Genomic DNA, 26,929 nt, shown 5'->3' with positions numbered 1-26,929 from the left:
TCCCACACTCAATCCTACCATGACTGACGAATCGCATCCGTCTCCTGGATACTATCCTCACGCGCCAGCCTCTCAATGTCCCCTAGCTTCTTCTCCTTATTCTCCGTCTTTTTCTTCTTCTCTTTCTTTCTCTCCTTCTCCTTCTCTTTATTCTCCATCTCCTTTTTTTTCTTTTTCTTTTTTCATTTTCTCATCCTCTTTCTCCCTCGCCTCCCCCAACCCCCAGAAACACCCCCTAAAACCCCACCACCCAACAAATACAGCCCCAACCCCCCAGTCAACCGAACCACATCCCTTAAATCCCTCCCAGCTCACAAATCAAACTCCCTACTCCCCCGCACGCGGAAAGTCCTCGCATCAGACTCCTCCTCATCCCCCGCAGCACAGCACAGCGCCATCCGCTCCTGCCTCACGCGCTCCATCTTCGGCCCGGCGTAGTAACGGCTTTCTGGGGTGTTGGTGGCTGCGAAGTGGTGGGTTGGGCTCGCTGTCCCTGCACCTGTCGAGCTGGCTGGGCTGGCTTGGTTGTACCGCCCACTCCACAACCGAGACGTCTTGTGGCTCGGGAAGATTCCCCATAGAAGGTGCAGTTTGGGCCCGTGTTGGCTGATGAGGTAGACTTCTTGGAAGGGGATCTGGTCGCCGGGTGGGTAGAGGTGGTGGATGTGGATGAGATGGGAGAGGAGGAGCTTAAACTCGTCGGTGAGGGTTTTGGGGAGAGTAGGGGTTTCGGATTGGGTCTGGGGATTTGTTGTTAGTATGTTTATCTGTTTCTGGCATCAAGCTTGTGTATATAAGAGAGAGAGGAGGGAGAGATTACCGATGATATGGGAACAACAGCCCGCACAAGCCCCGTGTCTCAGGATATTCGTCTAGGCAGAGTAAGCCAGCTGTGCGTGGCCCGTCGGAATATCTCTCGCGGTATCCAGTCCAGTATTTGAGCTTGCAGCTGAAAAGGCGTGGTCTTATACTTTTCATCAATATCACCAACGCATCTCAAATCTGATACATCTGTCATAATCAGGGTAAAGGAGTATACCGAAGCACAAACGACACACCCCCCATCTTACGCCCAATCCGCATCATATCCAGAATCTCATGCAGAAACGCATACACGACCTAGCCTTGTGCCTTTACTGCTTCTGTAAAATTGACCCTCGACGAGGAGGTGGAAGAGGAGGACGATGACGACTGCTCATGGCCACCATCCTCATATATCCCATTGACAAACTGCGCCGGCACCTTCTTCAGCATCTTGTATACGCCCCGGAAGCGGGTATTCACAGTAGACTACCTGCTGAGGTTGACGTTGCGGGCGTCTTCGCGGCCTCGGAAGCGCCAGATTGGGCGGTCGGTGGAGGCTGTCGAATTAGTATTTGCTATATTGCTTCTCGTGGGGCCTTGCTAGGTGGTGATGGGGTATACGGATTTGTTCTGCCTTTTGGAGATAGTGAGATGGGATGGGGTCCTCTTCTGGACGGTTTAGGTAGATCTTTGCTTTTAGGCCGTGGACTTCGATGGTGATGGGCTTGGTTTTGTCACAGGTGTCTGTCTCTGGGGATGGAGGGGTACCCATGATTGCTACAGGCTGTGTGGCTAGTAGCGTCTGTTAAGTAGGAAGGTATCAATACTGATAGGTATTTGTTTAACTCGTTGTTGGTGTAAAGAAGAGAGATATATGTTGGAAGAGCCGGACATGATGATGTCAGGAGATAGGTGCTGTAAATACAAGTTATTCATACTTAGGAGAGAAGGGTTTGAGATATTTCTTGCCGTAGATGAGTGAGTTACTCTATCAGACAGTCTATATTTATCATTATATTCTTCAACGCTGTCCTATTATTGTCATGTTCGCTTGTCTTCATTGTTGGTATCCTATTAGAGGTTCATACCATTATATTTCTGCTTAAACTGCTCAAAGCACGCTCTGCTACTTTTGAAATTAATAGACTTGAACAGGTAACTCAAGGAGAGTAAACCACCGCTTTATTGACGTGGCTATACATCGAGTTGAATATTGAGGTTATTCTACAGCCAGTAATTAGGGTTTCCACCAATTTAGCCACCAAGTCCACACCCCAATCAGACACAACAGAATACAGCAGTATCAAAGAAATACATATCTTCGACCCAGAATAATATGACTTACTGTATAACCCATATATCTCGTATAAATAAATTGTAATTATATGTCCTCAACGTATTAGTCATGATCCCCACAATCCCCGCAACCGCACCATAACCATATTTTCCCACACGTTTCCCCAAGATCCAAGCTTCGCCAAGTTCTTTCTCCAACCACACAACCACACATCATCCACCAATACACCAACCGTCAACATGCCCAGAGCCACCCGCACCCCAGTCCGCGCCCAGAATGCGCCCACGCCGGCTCCCTTCCTGTCCCAGGCTATCGTAGTCGGTGACTTGATCTTCTGCTCTGGTCAGCTCGGCGTGAACCCCACCACCAACCAGATGGTGGAGGGCTCCATTAAGGAGAGAACTGTACTGACACCTCCTCCTCTCTCCGTCATTGAGCGATGCATGATCTAATTATATTGTAGAAGCAAATCATGCTCAACCTGAGCGCCGTGCTCGAAGCCGGTGGATCGAGCCTCCGCGACGCGGTCAAGATGAATATCTATCTGGCTAATATGGATGACTTTGGGGCTGTCAATGAGGTCTATGATTCTTTCTTTGAGGGTGCTCGACCTGTGAGTTTTCTCCTTTGTTTTCTCTCTTTATTTTCCATCTTTAATCTTGGTGTATCTTTCGTTTTCCCCCCTTTTTCATGACCATTGATACTAATAAGATAGGCCCGGACGTGCGTGGCCGTCAAGACCCTGCCCAAGGGGTCAGATGTCGAGATCGAGTGCATCGGTGCGGTAACTGGTGTGCCCAAGGGAGCATCTCGTCTTTAGATTTATTGTTTCGAGACGTTTTCTTCCATGAAGGGGTAGAGGGGTGTTTTGGTGGGGTTAAATAGAGCTGCCTCTAGCGCGGGAGACCATTCAATCCATCTGCACATGTACAACTGCTTGAGTATCAGCCATCACCGTTCTATATCTTTCCTCTGTATGCTTGATCAGATTATAAGCGAAATCGCATGTAGCGCGCGTCAGTGACTCATGGGGCGAAAACGCCTTGAGTCTTAAGTAAGCCGCGGAGGGCAATGCCCGATTTAGCTTTATATCTTCTTCAGAAGATACCACTTGTCATGATAATTCCTGATCACAGCAACTCCAGGACTGCGAGATGAAGCTTCAGCAGATCTATCTAGCAAACAACCAGAACAGCCGACCCGACCTAAACAGTGTCAACTAACTGGCAAAGTCCTCAAACAACACAATGGAAACCTTCCCCCTAAACCACCTCCCCCCAGAGCTCATCGCGCACATCGTCAGCGCAGTCTCCAATCCAAAAGACCTCCGCGACCTGCGCCTCGCCAACCGCGCACTGAACGAGCTAGCCACGCGGGAACTCTTCCGCGAGGTATACGTCCACATCGACAGACTCACCGACGAAGTCGAAGAGCAGTCCTTGGAGGGCGTCGTCAAGATCTTCGAGAAATATCCCCATCTGGTGCAGGGTCTCGACGTGGATGGGTATTTTGGCGCCCGGTACGACTGTCTTTGTCCGTTTGAGTGCGCGCCCTATCTTGACAAGCTGCCTAATCTGCAGTGGGTTGAGATGTATGGGACTTATGCGTCGGGGTGGAGTGAGGAGGATTATGCGGGTCAGGTCGCCGGAGTGTTGAGGAGGGCGAGTTTGCTAACAGTGCCTGCGGAGCGTGTGTTGCGGGGTTTGAGGAGCTGTATGTTTCTCTCTTTCTTTCTTTCTTTCTTCCCGTTCCCTTCCTTATACACTTCTATTACAAGAGAAAGACCCGGAAGAAAACTAACAGAGATACCTCAGTAAACCTCAACATCTTCACCGAAGAAGACCCCCAAGACTGGTTTCTCGGCGCCTTCAGCGCAATCTTCCTCATCCCGCAGCTCCAGCACCTTAGCCTAAAAGGCCTCACCCTATGCAGCACCGACCTCGCCGACATCCCTTCTACCTTCCATCATCAAACAGAGCTTAAATTCCTCAGCATCACCCACTCCTACATCGACATCCAAGCCCTACACCACATCCTCTCCCTCCCGCGCGCGCTGACCCACCTAGAGCTCTCCCACAAGCCTCCTGGAGGCACGCGGCGTCCGCCAGGGTGGCACGAGGAGACGTGCGGCCCGGGCGATCTGCGCGCGGCGCTGGCGCAGCAGGGGCTGTCGGTTGAGGTGCTGAAGATTGCGAGGTGGCCGAGGGTGAGGATTGAGGACAGTGCGTTTGATCTGTCGGTGGGGGGGTTTCCTAGGTTGAGGGTTTATGAGGGGTGTTATCGGGATGGGTCGGGGAGGTTTGCTTGGAGTTGATGATTGGTGACCGGGGACGCGGCCTTACTTTTTATTTTTCTTATTTTTTGCTTCTTGGATTATTTGTGTTTTGGTGGTTGGAATGGGATTGTTCGGGCTGTGGATTATGTGAGATGAGTGAGGCTGTAGATGGGTGGACTGATGATAGTTCTATATATATCTTGGGTATCTCGGAGGCAGTGGAATGTACAGAGTAAACAGTAGACACTATCGAAATAATTCAACTCCTACAATCTTACTAATTAGTATATCTAGTCGCAAAAAACCTAGAAAACCCTCCATATCAATAAAGTTCAACCAACCCATCACCAAAAAGCAGTGTACTCCGTAGAGTTGACCGAGATGGAGCAAGTAGATATCACGTGCATACCCACCGTAATCTCCAGTCCGGCTCAAGTCCGGCTCAGGCACCAGTGCCAGCTTGATCCACGGTACTCCCACCAGAGCCACCCAAGTAATCTCCCCAAACAAACCAACTCATCCCTCCGTCTCCACAAACAAGCCGACCGGTATGACAAGGCAGTGCCTCACCTTTGATCCTGTCGCACAGCATGATATCACTCCACTTATATTATGATTTCCAGGCATTAGATAGTAGACACCAACAGTAGCAAGCTACATACATACATACATACCTCAAACTTATACCTCATTTTCTGAGAAAGTTAGTTATCTGCTGGCTAGCGGGAAGCCCCGACGGAGCGAAGGTTCAGGAACAGGATTAGCGTGGTTGAGATTTGTCGGGTTTGGGTCTCCGCTGGTGGTGTTGATTGATTGGGGGTTTTTTTTGGTTTTTTTTATTATGGTTATGAGGTGGCTGTTTGGAGGATGGGCTAGGGGGGTTTCTTTTTCTTCCTTGTGAGAGGGGAGGATGTTAGGTTTTAGTGGCGTGAGGGACGGAGGGAGGGATGATGGGTGATGGTATCGTGCTGATCTGGTTCGTCCTTGGGTTTCATGTTGAGGTTGGTGCCCTTTCTTTGGGATATCTGTTGATCTACGAGGAGTGGTAGATACCTAGGGAGGAGATCATCTACGATGGTCTCAAGGAGTATGGAGATGAGATGGAGAGGAAAGACAGATTGATTGTCATTTCCGAGACAGCTGCAGCGTGAGGAATGCTGGCCCCGAGACAAGTGGTCCCAGGGATGAAAGATGGAAGTCTGAAACAGACGAGAGACACATGTCAGTGTTAGGCTATCTCTATCCTTCTTTCTGTCACTGTGCTTCTCTCACTATCCATCGCTTTCTCTCAAATGGAAAATGAAATCCATCCCGAATAGATATGGTTCACCAAGACAAAATCGATAAGTGTTCCTTAGCACCGGGCCAGTCATGCCAAAACAAGTAAGTCGTCCAGGCAAGTGGCCTAGCGTGTCCTCTGTAGACACTAGAGAGTAGAGACTCGAGGGTGAAAAGCGTATCTCGCTAGCTAACGTGAATACTGAATAACGTATAGTAGTCACTAGTCACCGATGGCTGGCATAGTTCCGGCAGTTGGCGAACTGCGATGTCAGGGAAGACAAGTGAGACAGTCTTACTTTCAACTGACGGAGGAAAGGGGAAGGAAATTGACCTGACATGAAGATGATAGAAGATACAGACACGCACATCCACTTGTCTCCACGGACCAAGATGACGCTGGTTGGTCTAGACCAACCGGGCTGTTGACAGGTTGGCGCGGGCGGGCGGGTTTAAATTGCGATGTGCGACCGATCGGCAGTTGGCTCTGATTATTGAGTCGCTCGGGGATGCTGGAATTGCACGTTATTAAAATTAATCTAATAGAGTCTGTCGGTGGACAGAAAAAGGAAAGAAATGACGGAGGGAAAGGGAAGAAAGGGAAGAAAGTGGAAGAAATTCATCCAGAAATCCCGGTTGATTGCGAACCCCCGGGGTAAATATCCTGAGGAAATGGAAATGTTGCCGTCATGAATTCAATCTCATGTTGAATCTATTACTCCGTAATCTAGGAGCAGCACGGTCCTGATTGTCCCCAGTCTCTTGATTCTCTCGATCAGTAGAGTGGGTGGTGGACGGTGGATGCCATCTCAAGATTCGATCAAGCCTATCCTCTAGAAATGTCGATCCAAATAGGCACGGCCTACTGCAGACCATACCTCAGTCGATAAGGACCCCGTGCCAGTGTCACCGTCTGCAGCCTTTGAATTGAATCTTTTGGAAGGCTCGACGACATGTGCTTGGCTCGTCTGTAATTTCTGCTCTGGTGCGGGGGATGCCTCGGGTCTTTCTGGTCCTGATGGTTCGCAATATCGACATGGTGTGCACTTGCAGTGTGCATAGTGGCCACTGTGATGAAAGTTCCGTGCAGTCCAACCCACCTCGGTTTAGACCGTGTCACTCAGTCGACTGATAAAAAGTTTAGAGAGTCGAAACTACTCCGTAGAGAGCAGAGAGACTGGACGATAGACATGGGTAAGTTGGTCCTAGTACCCGGTCGGATTAGCGTCTGATCCAGTTACGCGAGTTTGCGCTTTGTTGCATTCTAGGTTGGATACTGGACAGATACGGAAGGAGGGAAGAAAGATCGAGTCGAAGCATGAAAAAGACTGAATGTGGTGATGATGGTGATTATTCTGATTATAATTAGGACGGAGAGTGGAGAAAGTGCGTGTGGATAAGAGTGGGGAGGCCTCAGGCCGGACCAGCCACTCGTTTCGTTTTCTTTCTTTCTTCCCCTTTTTCGTCTTATTTACTTCGTGTTTTTTTTTTTTTTTCTTTTCTTTAGTGACTTCTGATTTGAATTATTGAATTAAGGGAAAGAAAACTGCGCCATCGAGACTAACCATAAACATCTCCCTCACTAATCTCTTCTTCCCCTCGATTATGCGGTAGTCATAGTTAGTCTCAATTCATTCTCGCTCACCTTCTTTTCCCTCTTCCCTCTTCCCTTCCCCTTCTCTCTTTTCTCCCCCTCCATGCTTCTGTTTTGATTCTTTGTTTGAATTCAGTTATTCGTTTAATTCCAGATGTGGGAGCTGTGCGGATGTTGTTGTTGACGTAGCCTATCACTGTTTACCTGGACTCTCCTTGCGTCCAATTCTCCTCTCTCGTTCTCCCTACGGTCGCCTGCTTGGCTACCTAACCTAGTATGTATATCTCCTGCCACCACCACACTCCACCATCTCTTCCCTTCCCTCCCCTTCCTTCTTTTCTTCCCCCCCAACCCTTCCCTTCCTTTCTTTTAATCTATTTTTTATTTTTTATTTTATTTCTTATCTGACAGCCAGGTCTTCAGATCCCTTCACTCCTTACTGCAATCTATACATTCGTTTCTTCAAAGGGGTTCCGTTGGTTTACCACGTCCCCTGCCGCTCTTTCATTGTTTATTGCACTCTTCCCCAGAACTTTTACCTTCGCGTCTCCACCTCAAGTCCTCTCGATTCGTCGCGATCGCCTCTTAAACTTGTTCGAATAATTTTCCGACGATCGTCTACCAGTCATCCCCCGGGTGCTGAAAGTGGAAACAAGAGCCAACCGCTAGGCTGGGACGTGCATATCCACAAACCGCCTCGCCAGTATCACCTTGCCTCCTCTATTTGCCAACCACCGGATCCATGCAATCGCGAGTTCGATAGTCAACGGTTACATTTGAACGGTTAAGTCTCGTTACGGGGAAATTTTTGAGTCTTCAGACGGAGCCTTCGCGCCATCCACTCTTTCTTGTTGACTGATTGTTCTTCCCTCTACCTCCGTCGACGGACGTTTGATACACCCATCATGGTCGCGTCCGTCGCCTCTTTTCTCGCGGCCTTCCTGTCCGTGGGGGGTCTGGAGCTGGTTGCCGCCCAGCAGCCAGCGGACTCCCACGCCATGAAGCGTCGATTCGTCCCCAAACACATGAAGCGATATATCAACTACCAGAGATCGGAGGATGGAAAGCCGCTGGACGATTTCCTGGACAAGGCCGACCTGGGCACCAAGACCACCCTCCCGGCCGTCGTCGTCACCCTGTCCATCGACAAGGAAGGCAAGACGCACACCATCTCCGGTCCCCTGCCCGCGGGCGCCACCATCGCCTCGGCCACCACCAATGTGGTCACCATCACCGGACCGGGGGCGGCCCCCGCCGCACCCACGTCCCACAAAGACACCGTTCCAGCCCCGTCCGAGAAAGAAGCCGCCCCCAACGATTCCACGACGCACCACGCGCCGACGGCGAGCAAGGAGGGCCCCGATGCCCCGGCGGCCTCCTCGTCGTCCCCGGCCACCGAGTCCAAGGACGGCGGCATTCTGGACGATGTCAAGAATTTCTTCGGCGTCAGCAGTTCCACCGACTCCACCGAGGCCAGTAGCACGACGTCGGATTCCAAACCCGCTCCCTCGTCCGATTCCAAGGCTGCCGCCTCGTCCGATTCCAAGCACGCCCCCTCGGACGCGTCCAGTGCGTCCGTCACCCCGACCCCCGAGTCGACGGAGGGCAGTTTCCTGGACGACGTGAAGAGCTTCTTTGGTGACACCAGTTCGACCGACTCCGCCAGCGCCACCAGTTCCGCGTCCGACTCCAAGCCCGCGTCCTCGGCCGCATCCGGTTCGTCGATCACCCCGACCGCGTCCTCGACTGACGGTGGCCTCCTGGATGATTTCAAGAGCTTCTTTGGCGACTCCAGCTCGACGGGTTCGCCGAGTTCCGGGACCCCTCCCGCGCTCCCACTGTCGTCGACGGCGGACGCGAGCACGACCAAGGCGCCATCGACCTCGACCCCAGGGGCGTCGTCCTCCAAGAGCACGACCAATCTGTTGGACGCGTTCACCGACCTGTTCAACCCTGACACGCCGTCCTCGTCGGCCACCCACGCGCCCTCGGCCAATGCCTCGACCTCGGGCCTGTCGGCCACCCCCACCAGCGTCCCGCTGCCGTCCACCTCCACCGGACTCTTCAACCTGCCGAGCGAAATGAGCTCGCTGCTGGGATGGACATCGGGTTTGGAATCGTCCGCTCCCCAGAGCACCCTCCCCCCCGGCGCCGCGACCTCGAGCGCTCTGTTCCCCGGTGCGTCCAGCGGGTCCACGGGATCCGCGCCGTTTACCTTGATCAACCCGAGTGTTCCGACCACCACCCCCGGTGGTGCTTCCTCGACGGAGAATGCCGGTGCGCATGGATCGACCACCGGGGGCTCGACCGCCCCTCCCACGGCTAAGCCCACGGGGAAGCCCACCAGCCCGGGGTCCCCGACGAGTGCCCCGTCCACCGCTCCGCCGACGCACTTGCCGTCGTCGACGAGCACGGAGACTCCGACCCCGACCCCCGAAACCACCGAAACCTCCACGCCGCCGCCGGAGACCACTGAAGCCCCGACGCCCACCTCGAACCCCGATGACTGGGTCGACAATACCATCATCTTCGAGACTCAGACCCACGTGGTGCCGGACCCGTCGGCCACGCAGACCACCAGCGAGAGCACCAGCCAGCCGACTGCGCTCCCCGGATCGATCACGCCGCCGACGTTTGGCAACATCCCGGAGAACTCGACCCTGATCCAGCTGGGGTTCACGCGCGAGCTGTCGTACGACTTCGTGGCGACCCACACCATGTCCTCATCGCAGATCTTCCGCTACATCCCACTCGGCCTGCAACACGCTCTGCGACTGGCAGCGGACCAGGTGGCCATGTTCGCGATCCAGCCGTACGGCAACGAATCGCGCGATGGCTACCTGACCACGCTCGCGATGGCTTATGTCCCCTGGGACCAGATCGACACCCTGCGGAAGTACCTCCACAACCCCATCTCCCCGCTCTACGAGCAGCCGTCGGAATCCGAGAAGCGGCTGTTCTCGTTGATCGACCCCTCCATCCCCCTGCTGGTGAGCGGCGAACCCGCAGCCGGCGGCAGCAGCGGCGGCCAGTCGGGTTCCAGCAACGGCGGCAGTGATGGCTCCGATGGGGATGACTCCCAGTCCGATTCCGGAGATGCCGGGACGAGCTCCAGCTCCTCCACAAAGGCCAGCTCCGTGGGCATCGGCTGTGGTGTTGTGGCGGGTGCCGCAGCCTACGGTGCGGGCATGTTCTGGTTGGCGCGTCGCTACCGCAAGAAGCGCCAGTTGCACCAGCGCTCGAGTTCGACCGTGGACCAGCAGAGCGAGGGTCGTGACGCGGCTGGGCGTCTTTCGCCCAACAGCCAGAGTAGCCGGGGACCGATCAGTGCGCCGGTCATGGCAGAGAATTCACTGGGGTGGAACTAAGATCCTCTGCCTGAATTCATTGACATGATAAAAAAAAGTGAAAAAAAAAAGAAAAGGAACAAGCAAGGGACGAAGACAGAATGCCAACCGAGACATGGAGCATCGATTGTTGTGGGTCCATGAAACGCGCGGGTAGACCTGGAGACAGAACCGCGGGATGAATCTAGTTAATCTCGACGCATCTTCCACTGACTTCATTTCTGATTATATTCAAGCATGAATATGATCCCGTCCGGGGCGCGTGATTTTGTCATTTCTCCCAGATGTTTCGTTCCATCCATCCTTTCTTCTTCAATTCTTATTCCCCCTATGTTTTTGACTTTTCTTTTTTTTTTTTTTATACAGCCATTTTTCTTCTTCTCTCGACATTTTTTATTTGATGGTGATTACGAGCGAATACCTCCTAACACCGCAATCATTATACTTTTTTCTCCCCACTCCTTTTTCCCATCTATCTATCTATCCACTTTCGGAAGTCCCCATACTCCTACTACTACTTACTACTCCTCTGCTCTGCTTTAATGGTTGGGTGGTAGGTATATCTGACGAGTGATGTCATCCTCCCCCTTTTCCTATCCTTCTTTCCTTTTTTTTTCTCACCTCGTTCCTCCCCTTGTCTGAGGGCTATCTTGTTTGAATGTTTTGTACAGATGTATAGGTGCTGTAGAGCGAATGACCGTGCTGTTTCTGCATGGATGTCATGTCAATATATTTTGATTTCTTTGTTATTGATTGATTGATTGATTGTGTTTAAAGAATGGGTGGATTTTTGGCCCGATCTTCATATATTGAAGAGTATTTAATATATATTGCTAGTATGAGTATAGTATAGTATGAGTATGATTTATGAAGTACCCATGTAGTATGTAGTGTAAAGAAAAAAGAGGATAGGAAATGAATGCCAAATGGTATGTATACACAAAAGAAAAGAAAGACAAAGAGTGGTGTTTAATCAGACTTGCCCCCCTTCGAATGATCATCACGATCCTTCTTCCCCCCAAACACAGATCCCAGCCCAGCCTGCAACATCCCCAACACGCCTCCCTCACCATCACCCTCCCGCTGCTTCATGCTCATCCGATGCTCCTTCGCGCGCTTCTTCTCCGCCTTATACTCCTCCCAGGAGATACTAGCATTAGCATCAGCAGCGGATCCACCACTACCGTGGTGATGGTTATTCTTCTCCTGCTCCATATTCAACAACCGCACAAGGGTCGTAGAATCCTTATCAGGCGTATGCGGCGCAGGAGGAAGCGCGCGCACCGCGTCGTCGCCTGCGTAGGCGCGGATGGCTTCGCGGAAGGTCCATTGCACAGCGTGGTCGACGGGCTCGTCGAAGATGTAGGGGAGGAAGGGGACGATTGCAAGGCCGAGCTTTACTTCTATTAGTATTTTTTTTTTGTTTCCCCTGCCCACCGGGGAGGGAGGGAGGGAGGGAAAGGAATGGAGGGAAGACATACCCCGATTGGAGACCACGTGCGCAGCAACGCACTCTTGTAATCCTTGAGCATGCGGCCGGATTGTTTCACCACCGTGTGGATGGTTAATGCAGGCAACCCCATACTCGCCAGACCCTGGAACACAGCCCGCTTAGCCATTACGACACGGTAATCCTCGATCAGCGGGATAGACGTCGCCGGCCAAGGCGTGAGCGATTCCTGCCCTGCTTGCGCCCCGGAGTTCTCCCCCGACAGCGACTGGGAAGGGCGTAGCGAGCCCGCTACATTCCCCGTCGCCATCCCCAGCACGACCTCCCCGTGCGAGGCGGCATCCTTGTAGGACTCGCTGGGCGGGGCCAGCACGTCCCGGTTCCGCAGGTAGGCCTTGTAGCCTTCGTGGGCGACGTCGCCGATGAGGTAGGTCCAGGAGATGGCGTAGGCGGAGCGCACGAGGTAGGGGTGCGAGACGGGGCGGAAGGACTCGCCTATGTCGGAGGTGTAGGCTACGTAGCGGTGGGCGGAGAGCAGGATGGTGCGCAGGCGGTTGGCGTAACCGGCGTAACGGTAGGGGGTGTCTGTTGAGTCTATGGAGCTGTTGTGTCCTTTGTTAGTGTTTTTTGATCTATATGATTGATTGGGGTGGAGGGTTGGTGTTGAGTGTATAGATGGTCGTCAGGTATGTGTGTGCGGGGATTCCCATGGTATGACAGATAAACGGCCAGTGTTGCTGGGAGGAAGAACGTACTAAGGACCGTAGATATCATCGTAGAAAGTCCTGTCATCGTGATCGACGAGTTGCTGCAGTTGAGGAGACAGTTTCTCGCGAGGAACCGGCTTTGGGTCCTCCGGTGGGGTCTCCTCGTTGGGGGAGTTCCAGAGCATGATGTTGCTTGACTGATTCTACCAAGTGAGAGGGATGTCGAATGAGTAGGACTATGGAGGATATAGATGGGAGGATATAGGACGAGGGAAAGAAATGAAAGAGGACGAGGAAATTATTGAGCTAAGCTCGGACAACAATATATGACATATTAATGGTTAATATAGTGAGGGAATGACCGCACGCAGTAATTGACATCACATCGTACACTGGCCGAGGTTCCTTGGTTTGTCTTCTACTTGACCGTGGATAACTTCATGGGCCAAATCTAGTCTTTACTTCCATATTCTGTTTATAATTCTCTCATTTATTCACACTCATGGTTGTCCAGATAATTAAAATTTTCGAGTAAAGAGAAGAAGAAAGGTCTCCATTCTTGAATATCTACCAGGATCGTCCCGATATACTCCGGGGACTCCCGGAACATCACATGACCCATATCACATGATCTGCATATTATGTCATTCTGCTGACTCAGTTATACCCACGCTAAACCCAATCGAGCCCCTCCGAAACTCACTCAAACTACGCTTTGAGGAGAACCGTCAAGTCTTCATCCATCCTCTCGTCACTTCTCCTCTTCCCCTCTTCGTCACTCCCCACCCCAATCAGTCAACATGGTCGTCTACTACCAGATCGCCGGCAAGAAGGTCGGCTCTCACTTCGTACGTCTCCCTGCCTCCTGCAGCTGTCTGCCCTGTCCACTGGTCTTCCCTCCCTGTCCGCCAATTTCTGTGGATAGCCGGACCGGCTCGTCGGACGACACGACACATTGGTCGTTCCCCCAATTCGATCGGTTGCTAATGATATCTGTACAGCTCGCCATGGGCGTCCTCGGCACAATGTTCGGTGGTGTCTTCCTGGCCACCCGCGGCGGTGGTGAGAAGAAGCAGGCCACTCCCCCCATCCAGGCCGCCTCTAAGGATGAGGAGGCTTTTATCCAGTACGTCTCTTGAGCCTGGTTTCGCATTCCCAACATTATCAATGGCTCTCAACATATCATCCTCGCGAATGGACATTCCCGTTCGACGCTCCGTCTCGGAGAAGCGGAGCCGAACCAAGGGAGAAACTCGCGATTGAGGCCAGCCCAAAACGACCAACAACCACAGCCCATAATCCCAAGAGACAGTGACTAACAATTGAACAGAGACTTCCTGAAGCAGGTGGACGGCGGCGAGAAAAAATAAACCATCTCCTTCCGTCACGAGGAACGAACCGAGGACGAACGGCCCCACAGTCATTGATTGAAACGAGCTCGACACTTGCGATTCACGACGAGCGCACTTTCCTTGCGTGATGGAAAGGTCGAGGGATGCTGGATGACCTTCGTTCTTGGGTGTTGGACCGACTGCTGGCGATTGCTATTGCTATTGCCGGTGGTGAGGTGTGTGATCTGTACATATAGAGGTATACACCGTTGAGTTTCTCAGGTGCATTGTTTTATTATGGGTAGCTGTCGGCTTGTAGCCAAACTGTAGCCAGATTGTAGCTAGACTGTAGCCTTGACTGGTAAATGTCAGGACTCGTAGCTCTCCACTGTTGGTCATGTCTGCCGTCAGGTTAGTAGAGCCATTCAGCACCACGACCAAATCAAGATACTACAGCCTCTCTTCTAACAAATCCTAAGTTCTACAAAGTCCCCAAAACAGCCCAATCCATCCTGCAGACATAAAAGAAACCAATACCTGCAATACCAACCCTCCCAACCCGCTTAGTCACCGACTCCAACCACACTTAAAACAGTGTACTTAGTGTACCTGATCCTCTCTCAAACAATCTCACTCCTATACAACGAACCCCCCCAAAACAAACCACCAAAATGCAAAAATTAAACCCAATCCCCTTCCCCTTCCCCCTAACCCTAGGAACAGACATCGTCCACCTCCCCCGCATCACCCGCCTCGTCACCCGCCCCGGCGGCTTCCTCACGCGCTTCACGCGTCGCATCCTGCACGAGCAAGAGCAGCGTGACTTTCGCGCCCGATTTGGTCTTTTCCCTGTCTCTCCTCCTATTATTTCTTCTCCTGGGGATAAGAATGGTTCCTCTGCTACGCCCCCCCAATTCCCCGTGTCGGGCGACATGACGCGCTGGTTAGCAGGACGGTTCGCTGCGAAGGAGGCGGCGCGCAAGGCGGCGCCTGGGGGCGCGGCGAGTCTGGGGTGGAAGGATGTGCTTGTTAGGGCTGGGGAGGAGAAGGGTGGGGTGAGGGGGGCGCCGGAGGTGGTGTTTTTGGGGAGGGGGGAGGGTGAGCCTGATCGGTTGGGGAGGTTGTCCATTTCACATGATGGGGAGTATGTCGTTGCGACTGTTTTGGCTGCGAGTTGAGTTGTGTTCTTACTGGTCTGCTGTTTGGGGAGGAATGTTTGGGTTGGATGGGATGGGATGGGATGGGATGGACTCGGATTGAACTACGGGCAGCTGTCCTCCTCTGTCGGAGAAGATATGGTCTTACGTCTGCGGGAATATGCCACAACGCGAATACACGGATTAATTCGGTGTAATCAATAACATTACCCACTGCCAACGTCTTTTCGCCAGCTACATACAGCCATGGCACCGTCTGTCGTCCCTCGTCTTCCCTATACAGCCTTATACGTTATACCGTCTTGTCGTTGATGGAGAGGAGCTCGACTTCACTGCAGCTTCAGTCAGCCCACGCAGATGGGACATGGGACAGCAGGATGGGCACTTACAACACGAGACTCGAGTTCGCGGGGATCAAGCCGGGGAAGCCGCTGCGACGAAAGAGTCAGTGCACACACTCGACGAATCCAGTTCGAGAGACCATGCGACAAAGATGGAAGAGAAGAAAAAAGCAACACATACCGAGACCCATATCCGTACTCGCTGTCTTCGCATTAGCGCCGTTTCTCCCAGAACTATCGATCTGATCATAGGGCAAGACTCACGGATCAATAGTCAGAATAGCCTTCTCCCCGAGACTCATCTGAAGCACGCCTTCATCCCAGCCTACATCCATCGAATGATCCCGTCAGCTCTACCACGCCCATCGCATTCCACCCAACACCACTCCCTTGGAAATGGAAAAAAATACCTTTAATCACCCGTCCCACCCCAATAGAAGTAGTCAGCGGCTGGCCGCGGTCGACTGAGCTATCGAATCTATCAAATCGAACCATTCATTAGTCTGGAATGTCCAAGCCTGCTTTCTCCCCCGCTAGAATGGGAATCCATATACATACTTCTTGCCCATATAGTGATTGTCAGGGCTAGACGGATCGTGCAGACACCCGGTGTAGTGGATGGCTACGTTGTCGCCTTTCTGGGGGATATCAACGCCGTTGCCCTCTCGGAGGAGAGTCTTCGTGACGCCCATGATGATATGAATATACGTATTCAGATGATATCGATTGATATTATTGCCTTCAGTCAACCGAGGAGAAACCAAAATAATAAAGAGAGGTGACGAGGAGGAAGATCAAGGAGGGGAGAGAGAGGCGGGGCAAGTCGATATTCAGTTTCTTAAATAATTAATTTAATTTAATTTTTTTATAAAAAAAAAGCATCAACATCCAAGCAGTCGTCAGGGCGGGGTTAAAATCGAAACTAAGTTTATCATTTGGTGTTATTCTATTTGATATGATGTATGTGATAGACAAGCCACAGACCTGGTTAAGGTAATGACCAGTCGTTACCGGCTTAGTCCTGTCCTATAATATCGTCATCTGCTTTTCCTGCGTTTGGATAAGTAGGTAGGTAACTAACTACCTCCACTATACTAACACATCACATCATCCTAGTGGATTACTGCAGTTCAAGGTTTACTCCAGGGACTTACTAGGATTATACCTACCTTACAACGAGACACGTCGGGGGGCCCTCCCTCTGTTTACCCTGATTGGTACATCAGGATGAGCAATAGCCGCCGCGGATGGCATGTACGAGGGTAAGGTAAGGTTATAGGCTGGGTGATAGTTGGCTTTTGCTTTGTCTATTGTGGGATGTCTTGTCGGCCTATCTGGATTTCTCCTCGGAGGACTGATCCTTGAGTACTGGCTCTAAAAATGGTAGGTGGGTATATGGTCGGAGGTATAAAAGCAGCTAAGTGCGGGGTGACGGGTCGGTTAACTGGGTAGTTCACGTTGACTTGATAAGGTTAGTTGGATGGAGTACTTTGATATTGATACTTATCTCAGGTGTGTAGATGTGACGTGACGATATGTATTTATCTAATCGGATATGAATAGTATAGTATACTCTCACACGACTCATACCGAAGTATCAGACATAGAATGAAAAGTCAACGATAATTAATTAGATACAAAAAGGTAGATCAATATGAACAGTTACATTAGCTTCTAATCTATGCTTATCGCCATCTCTTATGCGTCCAATCGCCATGAAATATAAAAAGCACCACCCAATGATCGGATGATCTCGCACAACAGGAAAGAGATAGATACAAGAATTGAAGGAAAAAGGAATCACATAGGATTCCCCAAATACAATGAATGACAAAGCCAACAGTATGATCCTGTCGCGCCGCTACGCTATGCGTGCAAGGGATGGAGTATCGCAAAAGCTCGTCAAAAGCCGTCAGGGTACAGAGCCCAGGCGTGGCCATCGAAAATGAGTGTGTGGTCATAATTAATTGACCATGTCGTTCAAAGGAGTGAAAGGGTGGGAACGGCTAATCGTCTTTGTACCGGTCTCCCACACGAGTCCGGCTCGTGCTGGTCGACGAAGGATTCGACAGGCCTCGCCGCGTCGCTCCATCGTGGAAGCTGGAGCTGCTGCGGTTGTAATCGGCCCGTCCGCGAGGGTCCGCGAGGAAAGCCGAGTCCCGTGACGAATTCCGGGAGTCCATGCCGTCGTTCAGTTCGATTAGATCCCCGCGTCGTCCACCGGACCGACCCGGGGCACTGGTCTGGTAGCTCTGCGCCCGCTGGAGCTCCCCCAGACTGTTCTTCGCTCGCGTGGTCACCTTGCGCATCCATCCCTCGAAGGCACCGCCGAGATTCTCCAGCCCCGTGGTTGCGTTTGACACCGAGGTCGAGAGGTGTTCGGAGGAGTCTCGAAAGTCAGGGGCCGGAGTGGGAGGGGCCAACGTAGGCATGTGCTGGGCGAAGAACTTGCTCAGCCCATCGGGAGCCGGTCCAGGAGCCGTCGCATTACGATCCAGAGTGCCAACTCCCGGCACGGTGAGCTGGATATTGCTCCGTTGACGACGGTGTCCCCCGGACAGGGGCGACTGGGTGGCCCGGGACGCAGCCGGCGACGACGGAATCCCGGACGGGGTCGATGCAGATGACGGCGGTTCGATAGGTGACGATGATGTGGATGTGGTGTCTGTTCGCCCTCGAGCAGAGGTCGACGGCGGTGCAGAGCCAGTGGCTGACACCGATTTCCGCCGAGTTCGGGGAAAGAACCCAAGCGCTCTCCGAGGGACGCGGCCGATCTCCACCGGGGCGGAAAACCCGTCGATTTGCACCAACGATTCGTGCTTCCAGACCCGATCCGCCTCGACTTCGACCGTCGTCTCCGGGAACGAGGCGTGCTGCGGCGTGCTTTCGCCCGAGGTCGTCGACGGCACAATTGAGCTGCCCTTGGGGTCTTCCAAAGAATCCCGTTCGGCACCGTTGCCATTATAAATTGGCGTCGGCGGTGGGATCGGTCGACCCTTCACGGTGCAAGACTCGACCGGCAGGAGGACGGTCTTGCGGCCCTGGATGCTGTCACTCGGCCAGAAGCCATTGGCTTTCCGAAAGATTGCCGGTTGACAGCCATATCGGATGGTCACGCCCGTGATGCTGTCTGTCGGCTGCACATGATGGATGTAGGCCAGAGCCTCCTCGTCTTGCTCCGGGTCAATGGCCGAGTGCCCGGTCTGGTCACAGGAGTCTCGTCTCTTGTGTCGGCGATCCCGGCCCCACGTCGGAACCGGATCGGCCAGCAACAGCGCCTCTCGCTTCTTCGCCTGCACCAGCGCTCGCCGTTCTTCCCGGGTCCCAGCTCCGATCTCGGGTGACGCGGGGGCGGACGGGCCCCACGCCGACGGAGCGCACGCGGGCGTCGGGGCTTTCGAATACGGATCAGGGCGAGACGGTTTCCGAACGTGACCCCGGGGGTCTCCGTTGGGGGCCGGATGGGCGACGTCGCTGCCGAGGAACGACGACGCCAAACTCTGGAGGGAGGACCACGACGAATCGAGGAATCCTACGGGAGGACACGACAACTCAGCTCGAGCTCCACTGAAGGGGGTGGATTAGCACGAAACGCACCTAAAGAATCCTTGGACCAGGCACGGTTGGGTGGAGAGGTGGCCCGCGAGGGGTGGCTCATGGGAACCGGGGAGATGCCGCGGGAGGGTTGGGAGGAGGGGGTCGAGCGGCCGGAACGCGTGGGGGGCAGGTCGGGGGAGAGAAAGGACAGCCCCGAGGACTGCAGCGGCTTCCCATTCACATCGTCATCGTCGTCCTCGGTAGAGGAGACCAGGCGGCGGGTGCGGGAGCGAATGGCCGAGGAGGTATTGGTGCTCGATCCCGGGGTGGTGGAGGCCGATCGGTGGGAACTCATCCCTGGCGACCGGAGGAAGAGGTAGATTTGAGACGAGTAGTATGTTCAGCCCCCCTGACGAGACCTGACGGAGTGAGATGAGATCGCCAAGGCACGGATTGCCATCGGAGGTCCCTACGACAGGACATGTGTCATCCAGGCCTCGAATCGCATCCGTGTCCTTTTCTTGTTTCTTTATTATGTCTCTTTTTTTTCGGTTCTTATTGCAAAACACGAGATAAACGCGAAAGACGTCCGGTGTAATCCGAAGAGGTAAGCGAGGGATTTGGCAGTGAAGTTGACTTGAAAGAACGAAGAAAGCAGCCGCCAGACGACGTAACGAAGGGACAGGAAGATAAGGAGGCTGCAAGGTAAGGACGACGGTGGTCAAGTTAGGAATGGGTTGGTTTAGTGGGAGAGGCTAACGCGGCCCACTAGGCAGTTCGTCAAGAAAGGGAGAGGCAGCGAGTAACCTGGAAGGAGGGGTTATATCAGAATCATTAGGAGAGTCAAGACTAAGGAGAGAATGAGGAGGAGAGGAGAGGAGAGGAGAGAATGGATGGAGCGGAGAAGCAAAGGTGAATCCAGTCTTGCCTCCAGAATCCTGACTAACCCGCAATCAGCCTGTCTGCGGTGATCGACACGGTATGGATACAGTCGGTTTTTCATATATTAATGTTATTATATATAGATTCAATACAACGTCTATATTTTAGGATACATGGCGAAAAAAACTCTAGCTACTAGATTGTTATTCTAATGATTGTATGTCCCATATCACGAAGCCAACTGGCCAGTCCATGTATAGATCACGTGGACCCAAGGGCCGTTTTGGGACCACTTGAGGCGGAGTTGGACTGTACTTTCTTCTTAGTTGCCACTCTCAAATGATCGATGGGGTTTATTGTATTTTCACCGATGTAATTATTTATATACAAATCTCTTAAATTGTTGCAGGGGCTGTCAGGCCACTCCTTCAGGCGTCTCGCTGACGACATGTATAGCCGCTGAAGCGGAGCCGCACCCCACGCTTGATTGAATAACGAACCTAGAAGTATATTAGGTAGACTGAAAAAGGGGAAGAATTACTAAAACAATATTCTCTATCAAGTCATGTCGTAAATTGATCAGGAGAAGCTGACTGGTATTATATCCAACAAACGCCACCCCGGCTGCTGTGTACAAGTGTTATAGACAGGAGATCCCACACCCCTTCGGATTAATGCCCTACTCCGGCGGTTCGGCCATGTCTGTAGAAGGCCGCGTTTCCCCTTCCGATACGCCCTCGGACTCCGTGCTCCACTCCTTCTCCGAATTGGCTTTGCTGGACAGAGTCGTCGGCAGCTGGGACGGCGGGGGGATCGCCCGGATGCTCCCCGCACGGGTCGAAAAGTCCTCCGTCCGCAGACCGCGGACCTCGTTCGGATCGACGGATGTCATCTGCAGTCCGGCCGCCTTCTTTTGTCGGATCAGTTCGCGGACCGGGACCATCGCGGCGTCGCGGCAAGCCTCCTTGATGTCGCTGCCGGACATGCCGGCCGTGGCCTTGACCAGGTAGTGCACGTCGAAGTTCTCGCGGTCGATCTTGGTGTCCTTGAGGATCAGGCTGAGAATGCGGAGTCGTTGTTGCGCTGGAGGAAGAACCACGGGGAATTTCTTCGGCATCCGGCGGAGGATGGCCTCGTCGATGTCCTGGATCCGGTTGGTGGCGCCGAGCACCACGATCCGCTGCGGCTCGCCCGTGGAGTTGGCCGAGGTCAGACCGTCCCAGTGGGTCATGAACTCGGCCTTCACCATGCCGCTGGCCTCGTGCTCGCCGCTCCGCCGCGTACCCAGCACGGCGTCGATCTCGTCGATGAAGACGATCGAAGGCTGGAGCTTCCGAGCCAGCGAGAAGACGGCGTTGACCAGCTTGTTGGAGTCACCGTACCACTTCTCAGTCAAGGTGGAGATATGCAAGTTGATAAAGCAAGCCCCACTTTCATGGGCCAGGGCTTTCGCAAGCATGGTTTTGCCGCATCCCGGGGGGCCGTAGAGGAGGACACCGGACGGGGCGGTGAGGAGGGACGAAGTCGAGGCGTAGAGATGCGGCATGGTCAAGGGGTAAATCACAGACTCCTTCAGCTCCTCGATGATCGTGTCCAACCCGCCGATATCCTCGAACGAGACGGGAATGTCATCCGGGGCAACCACGTCCATTGCGACGGCCTGCTCGTATTGGTTCAGGGTCAGTTCCGCCTTCTTTTGCCGGCGCGGGCGCTTTTCACCGCGACGTGGTGATTCATCGTCCGACTCCTCGGTCCCGTCGAGCCTCCGTAGGATGGCTGCTGATTTCTTTCGTTGTTCATCTTTCTTCTGGCTCTCGGGGTCGAAGTCGAGGCGAGACAGTAGATAACGGATGAGGAAGTATGCGGATGCAGACTGTTCATCTCTCATCATTAGTTTCGGTTCAAATCCAGTGCAGCGAAGGACGGTCTGAGCTCACGGTGCCTGCCACCATCACGAGTTCCTGCAAGAACTGCTGCCATCGTGGACCGCGTGCGGACGCCATTGCGACAGTAGATGGGAAGGATGAATAGGATCCCAGATGGATCTTAGGTGATTGAATAGCAGATCAATGGGAGGAAAGGAAGAAAAGAGAAGACAATAATAAAATAACAGAAGATAGTAATAGCCCGCGTCCAGCAACGGGAGGCAAAGTAAGTCGAGAGATAGATTGAATGGTAATGATGAGGTCGGGGAGAGTCAATCGTCAGTACGGACGGAGTTACAAGAGTTACAGCACTGGATTTGCCGACCGTTGGGTCCACGTCACATGTCAGGGAGATGCCGCTCACCGCCTGCCCGATCTGTCGGTCAGGTACGGGCATGTATTACGGTATCGTATTCTATACCACTTTCGTATTGATCATGACTTGGTTTTCACACTATCTTCGTGCTATTTATCTAGTAGTTGACTCAATTCTATTTGCCCTATGGCATTCTAGACTATACTCCAGAGTATATCACCCCGAGAGATGAAATCTCGAAACAAGTGGTGTCGACTCCACAGTCCTGAATGCCCAGGTCCGCCTCAAGGTCCTCCGGGCGGAACCCCTATTGGTCCACCGCGGACCTCGAACGCGCGCCAACTGGCTTTCTGCTTTCTGGAACGTTTCCAATTCTTTTGCTTCATCTCTCTCACTTCACTAACGTCCAGGTCGATTGTTTCTTCGTCGCATTGAGGATGCTGCGGCAATTGGCTAGCTTGTCCGCTCATCATCCTCGTGTATCGCCATCCACCGTTCTTTTCTCTCGTGATTACTGTTCTTGTTTGTTGTGATCATTGGACGGACCTACAAGACTATTAATAAAGCTTAGTTGGGGTCTCTCCCCTTTCGTGGGATCCATATCCTATACCAATTCACGATGGCTCGCCTCAGTCGGGGGTGGTTTCTAACCCTCGCGGTGGTCTTCCACCTCATGTACGCCTATTCGATCTTCGATATTTACTTTGTGAGCCCGATTGTCAGCGGGATGAAGTCGTATCGGGTCGAACGAGATGCCAACGCCGATGCGCCGGCCAACCGACTGGTCCTGTTTGTCGCCGACGGGTTACGCGCAGACAAGGCCTTCCAGGCGCTACCGGACCCGGACGAACCGGCCGATGTCGAGAACTCGGAGCCCGTCTACCTCGCGCCCTTCATTCGATCCCGCGTCCTCTCCCACGGTACCTTCGGCATCTCCCACACACGAGTCCCCACCGAGTCGAGACCCGGACATGTCGCCTTGATCGCCGGCCTATACGAGGATGTGTCGTCCGTGACGACGGGGTGGAAACTGAACCCGGTCAATTTCGACAGCGTCTTCAACCGGAGTCGGCACACGTGGAGTTGGGGCAGCCCGGACATCCTCCCCATGTTCAAGGAGGGCGCGGAACCCGGTAGGATCGATGCGGACATGTATGGAGAGGAGGCGGAAGACTTCACGTCGGACGCAACGCTGCTCGACATCTGGGTGTTTGACAAGGTCAAGGAGCTTTTCGCGGCGGCGAAGAAGGATCCCGCGCTGGATGCGACGTTGCGCCAGGATAAGCTGGTGTTCTTCTTGCACCTGCTGGGGCTCGATACGACCGGCCACGGCTACCGGCCCTACTCCAAGGAGTATTTGCACAACATCAAGGTCGTGGATAAGGGCGTGCAGGAAATCACGCGGCTCGTGGAGGATTTCTACGCCGATGACAAGACCGCCTTCGTGTTTACTGCGGACCACGGGATGAGCGATTTCGGAAGCCATGGTGATGGGCATCCGGACAATACTCGAACGCCGTTGGTTACCTGGGGCTCCGGTGTCGCCAAACCGCAGTACGTCCATGACGGCGCGGTGTCGGGACATGAGGACGGGGTGTCGGCGGACTGGGGACTCGACACCGTCCGCCGCAATGATGTTGCCCAGGCTGACGTCGCAGCGCTCATGGCCTACCTGGCCGGACTGGACTTTCCCACCAACTCCGTGGGCAAGTTACCGTTGGAGTATCTCCAAGCGGGTCCGAAGGACAAGGCCCTGGCGGCACTTGCCAACACCCAAGGAGTCCTGGAAATGTACCGCGTGAAGGAGGAGCAGAAGAAGGCCGCGCTGCTACGGTACACGCCGTTTGAGCCCCTTCACGATCGGAGTGATGATTCGGTGGACGATCATCTGGAGGAAATCAAGTCTCTGATTGCGAACGGCGCGTATGACGAGGCCATTCGCCTCTCGGCGACGCTATTGGCAACAGCGCTGGAAGGCCTGCGCTATCTCCAGACCTACGATTGGCTCTTCCTACGGACGATCGTGACGCTCGGGTACCTGGGCTGGATCGCATATGCGTTGACGACCGTCATCGATCTGCACGTCTTGCACGGTGCCTCGGATTCGAACCGGACGGTGACGAGCACGATCTTCTTTTCGTCGATCCTCGTCGCGCTCTTTTCGGTTTTCCTGTATCAGCAGTCCTCGTGGCGATATTACTTCTACGCTTTGTTCCCGGTCTATTTTTGGGAAGAGGTCTTTGCCCGGCGGAGGGCCTTGGCTGCGGGTCGTCAGATACTGCTGTCCCACGTTACCTCCGTGCGGGGGTACTTCTCATTTGCAGTGCAGATGGTCGTTTTCGTGGGCGTGCTGGAGGCACTGGTATGTTGGAGCACAACCACACGGATGGTGGTATTGACTGACCGGGTGTACAGGTGCAATCCTACTTTCAACGCGAGATCTATACCGTCTGCTTCATCGTTGGCGCGTTCTGGCCGTTCATGTATGGCACCAAGGTGGTGAAGAATCACGGCATGCTGTCTGCGTCATGGGTGATCGGCTGCCTGTTGATGAGTAGCTTTACCTTGCTGTCCGCCAACAAAGTGGAGGATGTCGACATGATGTAAGCGTTGAACCCTGTAAACCCAAACACGCAAGTCGCCACCCTCTAACGTGTTCCTGCAGCACATATGGTGCCCTGCTCATGTTCTTCACGGGCTTGCTGTACCTGCTGTTCGAAGATGCGATCCTCGCGAAAGATGCCCCGACCAAATCCACGGAGGTCTCTCGCTGTGGGTCGCGGACTGTCATGGGAATCCAGGTAAGGAGCCTACCAGGAGGCATCCCGCGCCTCGCTCCCTTGTTTAGGCGGAACCGCCACTGACGTGCGATAGGTTGGGATGGTGCTGCTCGCCCTGATTGTCACACGTTCGAGTGCCCTGTCTCTCCAGGCGAAGCAGGGTCTGCCGTGGGGCAACCAAGTGGTTGGCTGGGGTGTTCTAGGTACGTTGGTCCAGATGACAGACTTTTGACTTTCCATCGCCTCGTGTTTCGGAGTGTTTCGGCCGTTTGCGCTAACGATGTGCTCTAGTCGCGTCGCTTATGCTGCCCTTCCTGCATCGTCTGTACCCGAACAGCCACTATCTCCACCGATCGATGATCCTGTTTCTCACCTTCTCCCCCACATTCATCATCCTCACCATCTCCTGGGAGGGGCTCTTCTACTTTGTGTTCTGCATGACGCTCATCACGTGGGTTCGGCTAGAGCATGCGGTGTATCAGCACACGGCCGCACCACCAACCCAGACGCACGATGCCCAGAAAGGCAAAGACTCCGATGCGCGCCCCCAGCCGAGCCCCAAAGGGACGGCGATCGTGCAGGGCCAAGCGTACAGGTACCGGACGCTTGGCGTTTCAGATGCGCGCGTGGCGCTCTTCTTCTTCTACCTGCTCCAATCCGCCTTCTTCAGCACAGGCAACATCGCGTCCGTGTCGTCCTTCTCGCTAGAGAGCGTCTCCCGGCTCATCCCGGTGTTCAGCCCCTTCAGCCAGGGCGCGCTCCTGATCCTCAAACTGCTGATCCCGTTTGCCATCATCAGCGCCAACCTGGGCTTCCTCAATCGCCGGCTCGAGGTCGCGCCCAGCGCGCTCTTCATGGTCGTCATGTCCATCTCGGACGTCATGACGCTCAACTTCTTCTTCATGGTCCGCGACGAGGGCTCCTGGCTCGACATCGGCACCACCATCAGCCACTTCCTGATCGCCAGCTTCCTGTGCACGTTCGTTGCCGGCCTGGAATTCCTCAGCGAGGTCTTCGTTAGTGGCGTCGATCTGGGGTCTCCGGTCAAGGGTGTTACCGTGGATGGATCGGCAGACGATGGCTCTACGGGGAAACAGCCGAACTAATATTTCCCCTTCCCTGTTTATTTTATCCCCTTTTTTTAATCCTTTTTGACTTTTAACTTTGATCGCTGTGTATATGATTACCGTTATAGACACTAGATATTCATTTATTCCTTTTGAAAAAAATACAAAATCCCACCACTTAAATTAACCCCCTTAGCCACAAACCTAAACCAGGTACAGTACCTAGTTTGCACCTTTAGGTACATACCCGATCCTGAGGGGCTAGTCCTCCCCCCATTCGACATCATACGTCAGGCATATATTACGTCTAGGAGATTAAAAACCCTCTACCCCGCGTCTCTATTCTGCTGATTCGGCTCCCAAGCGAGACATGACAAGGTACTGAGCACGTCCCTTATATAGTAGGTATACCTACATGCATTGCGGTGTGGCGACGCAGGCACATAAGACTGGCCTCGTCTGCGGCATATACATGCCATCATCCATGTGGAGGCTATGTCATTGCTTGGCGGGCGTGCATGCCTCGTACATGGAGAGGGATGGTGGAGGGAGGGAGAGTCTGAGCATGGTGGTAAGGTAGGGATTGAAATAGCCGAGGCTTCACGAGCTGTCTATCTCTTGCTTATCTAGTACCTACCTACCTACTTACCTACCTACCTATCAACTACAAAGTACGCAGCTCAGGTACCTGATCCTTTCAGGCACACCACGCGCATACCCACACACACGGACACACACTGTCTCTCAACCATACACTTTAAGAGGTCCCCCCCCATGACGACATGACATGCGTGTATGTATGCATGTTCCGCTTAGGTAGGTACTCAGCACCGTGCGTCAA

General features: G+C 53.4%; 13 protein-coding genes across 13 annotated transcripts; 7 read left to right on the top strand and 6 right to left on the bottom strand.

Annotated features, from left to right (window-relative positions):
• Nucleotides 1-311: 311 nt before the first annotated feature.
• On the bottom strand, nucleotides 312-1,254 carry BDW47DRAFT_123544 (uncharacterized protein; the record flags this gene model as incomplete). Its single annotated transcript, XM_024816075.1, has 2 exons — nucleotides 312-740; nucleotides 1,138-1,254. The coding sequence occupies 2 exons, from the start codon at nucleotides 1,252-1,254 to the stop codon at nucleotides 312-314; spliced, it is 546 nt and encodes a 181-aa protein (XP_024674541.1).
• Nucleotides 1,255-1,290: 36 nt separating this feature from the next.
• On the bottom strand, nucleotides 1,291-1,576 carry BDW47DRAFT_123543 (uncharacterized protein; the record flags this gene model as incomplete). Its single annotated transcript, XM_024816074.1, has 2 exons — nucleotides 1,291-1,361; nucleotides 1,426-1,576. The coding sequence occupies 2 exons, from the start codon at nucleotides 1,574-1,576 to the stop codon at nucleotides 1,291-1,293; spliced, it is 222 nt and encodes a 73-aa protein (XP_024674540.1).
• Nucleotides 1,577-2,318: 742 nt separating this feature from the next.
• On the top strand, nucleotides 2,319-3,126 carry BDW47DRAFT_101272 (YjgF-like protein). Its single transcript, XM_024811618.1, has 3 exons — nucleotides 2,319-2,505; nucleotides 2,565-2,714; nucleotides 2,817-3,126. Exons 1-3 carry the CDS (start codon nucleotides 2,341-2,343, stop codon nucleotides 2,919-2,921), a joined length of 420 nt encoding a protein of 139 aa, XP_024674539.1. The 5' UTR covers nucleotides 2,319-2,340; the 3' UTR covers nucleotides 2,922-3,126.
• Nucleotides 3,127-3,167: 41 nt separating this feature from the next.
• On the top strand, nucleotides 3,168-4,415 carry BDW47DRAFT_134855 (uncharacterized protein; the record flags this gene model as incomplete). Its single annotated transcript, XM_024818183.1, has 2 exons — nucleotides 3,168-3,814; nucleotides 3,916-4,415. Exons 1-2 carry the CDS (start codon nucleotides 3,349-3,351, stop codon nucleotides 4,413-4,415), a joined length of 966 nt encoding a protein of 321 aa, XP_024674538.1. The 5' UTR covers nucleotides 3,168-3,348.
• Nucleotides 4,416-7,591: 3,176 nt separating this feature from the next.
• On the top strand, nucleotides 7,592-10,994 carry BDW47DRAFT_101267 (putative mucin family signaling protein Msb2). The gene has a single exon (XM_024811617.1). It carries the CDS (start codon nucleotides 8,154-8,156, stop codon nucleotides 10,614-10,616), a length of 2,463 nt encoding a protein of 820 aa, XP_024674537.1. The 5' UTR covers nucleotides 7,592-8,153; the 3' UTR covers nucleotides 10,617-10,994.
• BDW47DRAFT_88697 (uncharacterized protein) lies at nucleotides 10,725-11,252 on the top strand. The gene has a single exon (XM_024820129.1). It carries the CDS (start codon nucleotides 10,833-10,835, stop codon nucleotides 11,136-11,138), a length of 306 nt encoding a protein of 101 aa, XP_024674536.1. The 5' UTR covers nucleotides 10,725-10,832; the 3' UTR covers nucleotides 11,139-11,252.
• A 299-nt stretch (nucleotides 11,253-11,551) lies between these two features.
• BDW47DRAFT_101265 (mitochondrial fission process 1 family protein) lies at nucleotides 11,552-13,032 on the bottom strand. Its single transcript, XM_024811616.1, has 3 exons — nucleotides 12,801-13,032; nucleotides 12,077-12,647; nucleotides 11,552-11,990 (listed from the first exon to the last, which is right to left on the bottom strand). The coding sequence occupies exons 1-3, from the start codon at nucleotides 12,935-12,937 to the stop codon at nucleotides 11,565-11,567; spliced, it is 1,134 nt and encodes a 377-aa protein (XP_024674535.1). The 5' UTR covers nucleotides 12,938-13,032; the 3' UTR covers nucleotides 11,552-11,564.
• A 459-nt stretch (nucleotides 13,033-13,491) lies between these two features.
• On the top strand, nucleotides 13,492-14,403 carry BDW47DRAFT_101262 (ATP19 family protein). The gene is made up of 3 exons (XM_024811615.1): nucleotides 13,492-13,600; nucleotides 13,754-13,878; nucleotides 14,085-14,403. Exons 1-3 carry the CDS (start codon nucleotides 13,553-13,555, stop codon nucleotides 14,230-14,232), a joined length of 321 nt encoding a protein of 106 aa, XP_024674534.1. The 5' UTR covers nucleotides 13,492-13,552; the 3' UTR covers nucleotides 14,233-14,403.
• A 351-nt stretch (nucleotides 14,404-14,754) lies between these two features.
• On the top strand, nucleotides 14,755-15,261 carry BDW47DRAFT_123537 (holo-ACP synthase; the record flags this gene model as incomplete). The annotated part of the gene is made up of 1 exon (XM_024816073.1): nucleotides 14,755-15,261. The coding sequence occupies one exon, from the start codon at nucleotides 14,755-14,757 to the stop codon at nucleotides 15,259-15,261; it is 507 nt and encodes a 168-aa protein (XP_024674533.1).
• Nucleotides 15,262-15,349: 88 nt separating this feature from the next.
• On the bottom strand, nucleotides 15,350-16,410 carry BDW47DRAFT_101260 (FKBP-type peptidyl-prolyl cis-trans isomerase). Its single transcript, XM_024811614.1, has 6 exons — nucleotides 16,140-16,410; nucleotides 15,992-16,059; nucleotides 15,846-15,906; nucleotides 15,763-15,783; nucleotides 15,630-15,671; nucleotides 15,350-15,572 (listed from the first exon to the last, which is right to left on the bottom strand). Exons 1-6 carry the CDS (start codon nucleotides 16,271-16,273, stop codon nucleotides 15,533-15,535), a joined length of 366 nt encoding a protein of 121 aa, XP_024674532.1. The 5' UTR covers nucleotides 16,274-16,410; the 3' UTR covers nucleotides 15,350-15,532.
• Nucleotides 16,411-17,185: 775 nt separating this feature from the next.
• BDW47DRAFT_101257 (putative LysM domain protein) lies at nucleotides 17,186-20,018 on the bottom strand. The gene is made up of 2 exons (XM_024811613.1): nucleotides 19,179-20,018; nucleotides 17,186-19,113 (listed from the first exon to the last, which is right to left on the bottom strand). Exons 1-2 carry the CDS (start codon nucleotides 19,471-19,473, stop codon nucleotides 17,588-17,590), a joined length of 1,821 nt encoding a protein of 606 aa, XP_024674531.1. The 5' UTR covers nucleotides 19,474-20,018; the 3' UTR covers nucleotides 17,186-17,587.
• A 564-nt stretch (nucleotides 20,019-20,582) lies between these two features.
• Nucleotides 20,583-22,190, bottom strand: BDW47DRAFT_101255 (protein-degrading AAA family ATPase MSP1). Its single transcript, XM_024811612.1, has 2 exons — nucleotides 21,938-22,190; nucleotides 20,583-21,873 (listed from the first exon to the last, which is right to left on the bottom strand). Exons 1-2 carry the CDS (start codon nucleotides 22,001-22,003, stop codon nucleotides 20,680-20,682), a joined length of 1,260 nt encoding a protein of 419 aa, XP_024674530.1. The 5' UTR covers nucleotides 22,004-22,190; the 3' UTR covers nucleotides 20,583-20,679.
• A 468-nt stretch (nucleotides 22,191-22,658) lies between these two features.
• Nucleotides 22,659-26,223, top strand: BDW47DRAFT_88640 (mannose-ethanolamine phosphotransferase MCD4). The gene is made up of 5 exons (XM_024820128.1): nucleotides 22,659-24,603; nucleotides 24,657-24,844; nucleotides 24,907-25,042; nucleotides 25,116-25,224; nucleotides 25,313-26,223. The coding sequence occupies exons 1-5, from the start codon at nucleotides 22,861-22,863 to the stop codon at nucleotides 26,125-26,127; spliced, it is 2,991 nt and encodes a 996-aa protein (XP_024674529.1). The 5' UTR covers nucleotides 22,659-22,860; the 3' UTR covers nucleotides 26,128-26,223.
• The last annotated feature ends 706 nt before the right edge of the window (nucleotides 26,224-26,929 follow it).

The sequence above is a fragment of the Aspergillus candidus genome (assembly GCF_002847045.1).
Source record: "Aspergillus candidus strain CBS 102.13 unplaced genomic scaffold BDW47scaffold_8, whole genome shotgun sequence".
Lineage (NCBI taxonomy): Eukaryota > Fungi > Ascomycota > Eurotiomycetes > Eurotiales > Aspergillaceae > Aspergillus > Aspergillus candidus.
Note: the sequence above shows the minus strand (reverse complement) of the source record. Positions and strands in the feature narration are given on the sequence as shown.

Bases quoted from the DNA above. Each gene is read 5' to 3' on its own strand.
- BDW47DRAFT_101257 (XM_024811613.1), bottom strand. From the start codon at position 19,473: ATGAGTTCCCACCGATCGGCCTCCACCACCCCGGGATCGAGCACCAAT. The intron at 19,114-19,178 runs GTGCGTTTCGTG...GTCCTCCCGTAG, and splicing joins CTGGTCCAAGGATTCTTTAG to GATTCCTCGATTCGTCGTGG.
- BDW47DRAFT_101255 (XM_024811612.1), bottom strand. From the start codon at position 22,003: ATGGCGTCCGCACGCGGTCCACGATGGCAGCAGTTCTTGCAGGAACTC. The intron at 21,874-21,937 runs GTGAGCTCAGAC...AGAGATGAACAG, and splicing joins TCGTGATGGTGGCAGGCACC to TCTGCATCCGCATACTTCCT.
- BDW47DRAFT_101272 (XM_024811618.1), top strand. From the start codon at position 2,341: ATGCCCAGAGCCACCCGCACCCCAGTCCGCGCCCAGAATGCGCCCACG. The intron at 2,506-2,564 runs GTACTGACACCT...ATTATATTGTAG, and splicing joins GCTCCATTAAGGAGAGAACT to AAGCAAATCATGCTCAACCT. The intron at 2,715-2,816 runs GTGAGTTTTCTC...CTAATAAGATAG, and splicing joins TCTTTGAGGGTGCTCGACCT to GCCCGGACGTGCGTGGCCGT.
- BDW47DRAFT_101260 (XM_024811614.1), bottom strand. From the start codon at position 16,273: ATGGGCGTCACGAAGACTCTCCTCCGAGAGGGCAACGGCGTTGATATC. The intron at 16,060-16,139 runs GTATGTATATGG...TCGATTTGATAG, and splicing joins AATCACTATATGGGCAAGAA to ATTCGATAGCTCAGTCGACC. The intron at 15,784-15,845 runs GTGAGTCTTGCC...ATGCGAAGACAG, and splicing joins GCTATTCTGACTATTGATCC to CGAGTACGGATATGGGTCTC.
- BDW47DRAFT_101267 (XM_024811617.1), top strand. From the start codon at position 8,154: ATGGTCGCGTCCGTCGCCTCTTTTCTCGCGGCCTTCCTGTCCGTGGGG.
- BDW47DRAFT_101262 (XM_024811615.1), top strand. From the start codon at position 13,553: ATGGTCGTCTACTACCAGATCGCCGGCAAGAAGGTCGGCTCTCACTTC. The intron at 13,601-13,753 runs GTACGTCTCCCT...ATATCTGTACAG, and splicing joins AGAAGGTCGGCTCTCACTTC to CTCGCCATGGGCGTCCTCGG. The intron at 13,879-14,084 runs GTACGTCTCTTG...AATTGAACAGAG, and splicing joins GATGAGGAGGCTTTTATCCA to ACTTCCTGAAGCAGGTGGAC.
- BDW47DRAFT_88640 (XM_024820128.1), top strand. From the start codon at position 22,861: ATGGCTCGCCTCAGTCGGGGGTGGTTTCTAACCCTCGCGGTGGTCTTC. The intron at 24,604-24,656 runs GTATGTTGGAGC...CCGGGTGTACAG, and splicing joins TGGGCGTGCTGGAGGCACTG to GTGCAATCCTACTTTCAACG. The intron at 25,043-25,115 runs GTAAGGAGCCTA...GACGTGCGATAG, and splicing joins GGACTGTCATGGGAATCCAG to GTTGGGATGGTGCTGCTCGC.
- BDW47DRAFT_88697 (XM_024820129.1), top strand. From the start codon at position 10,833: ATGAATATGATCCCGTCCGGGGCGCGTGATTTTGTCATTTCTCCCAGA.
- BDW47DRAFT_101265 (XM_024811616.1), bottom strand. From the start codon at position 12,937: ATGCTCTGGAACTCCCCCAACGAGGAGACCCCACCGGAGGACCCAAAG. The intron at 12,648-12,800 runs GTACGTTCTTCC...AGGACACAACAG, and splicing joins GATGATATCTACGGTCCTTA to CTCCATAGACTCAACAGACA. The intron at 11,991-12,076 runs GTATGTCTTCCC...ATAGAAGTAAAG, and splicing joins GCACGTGGTCTCCAATCGGG to CTCGGCCTTGCAATCGTCCC.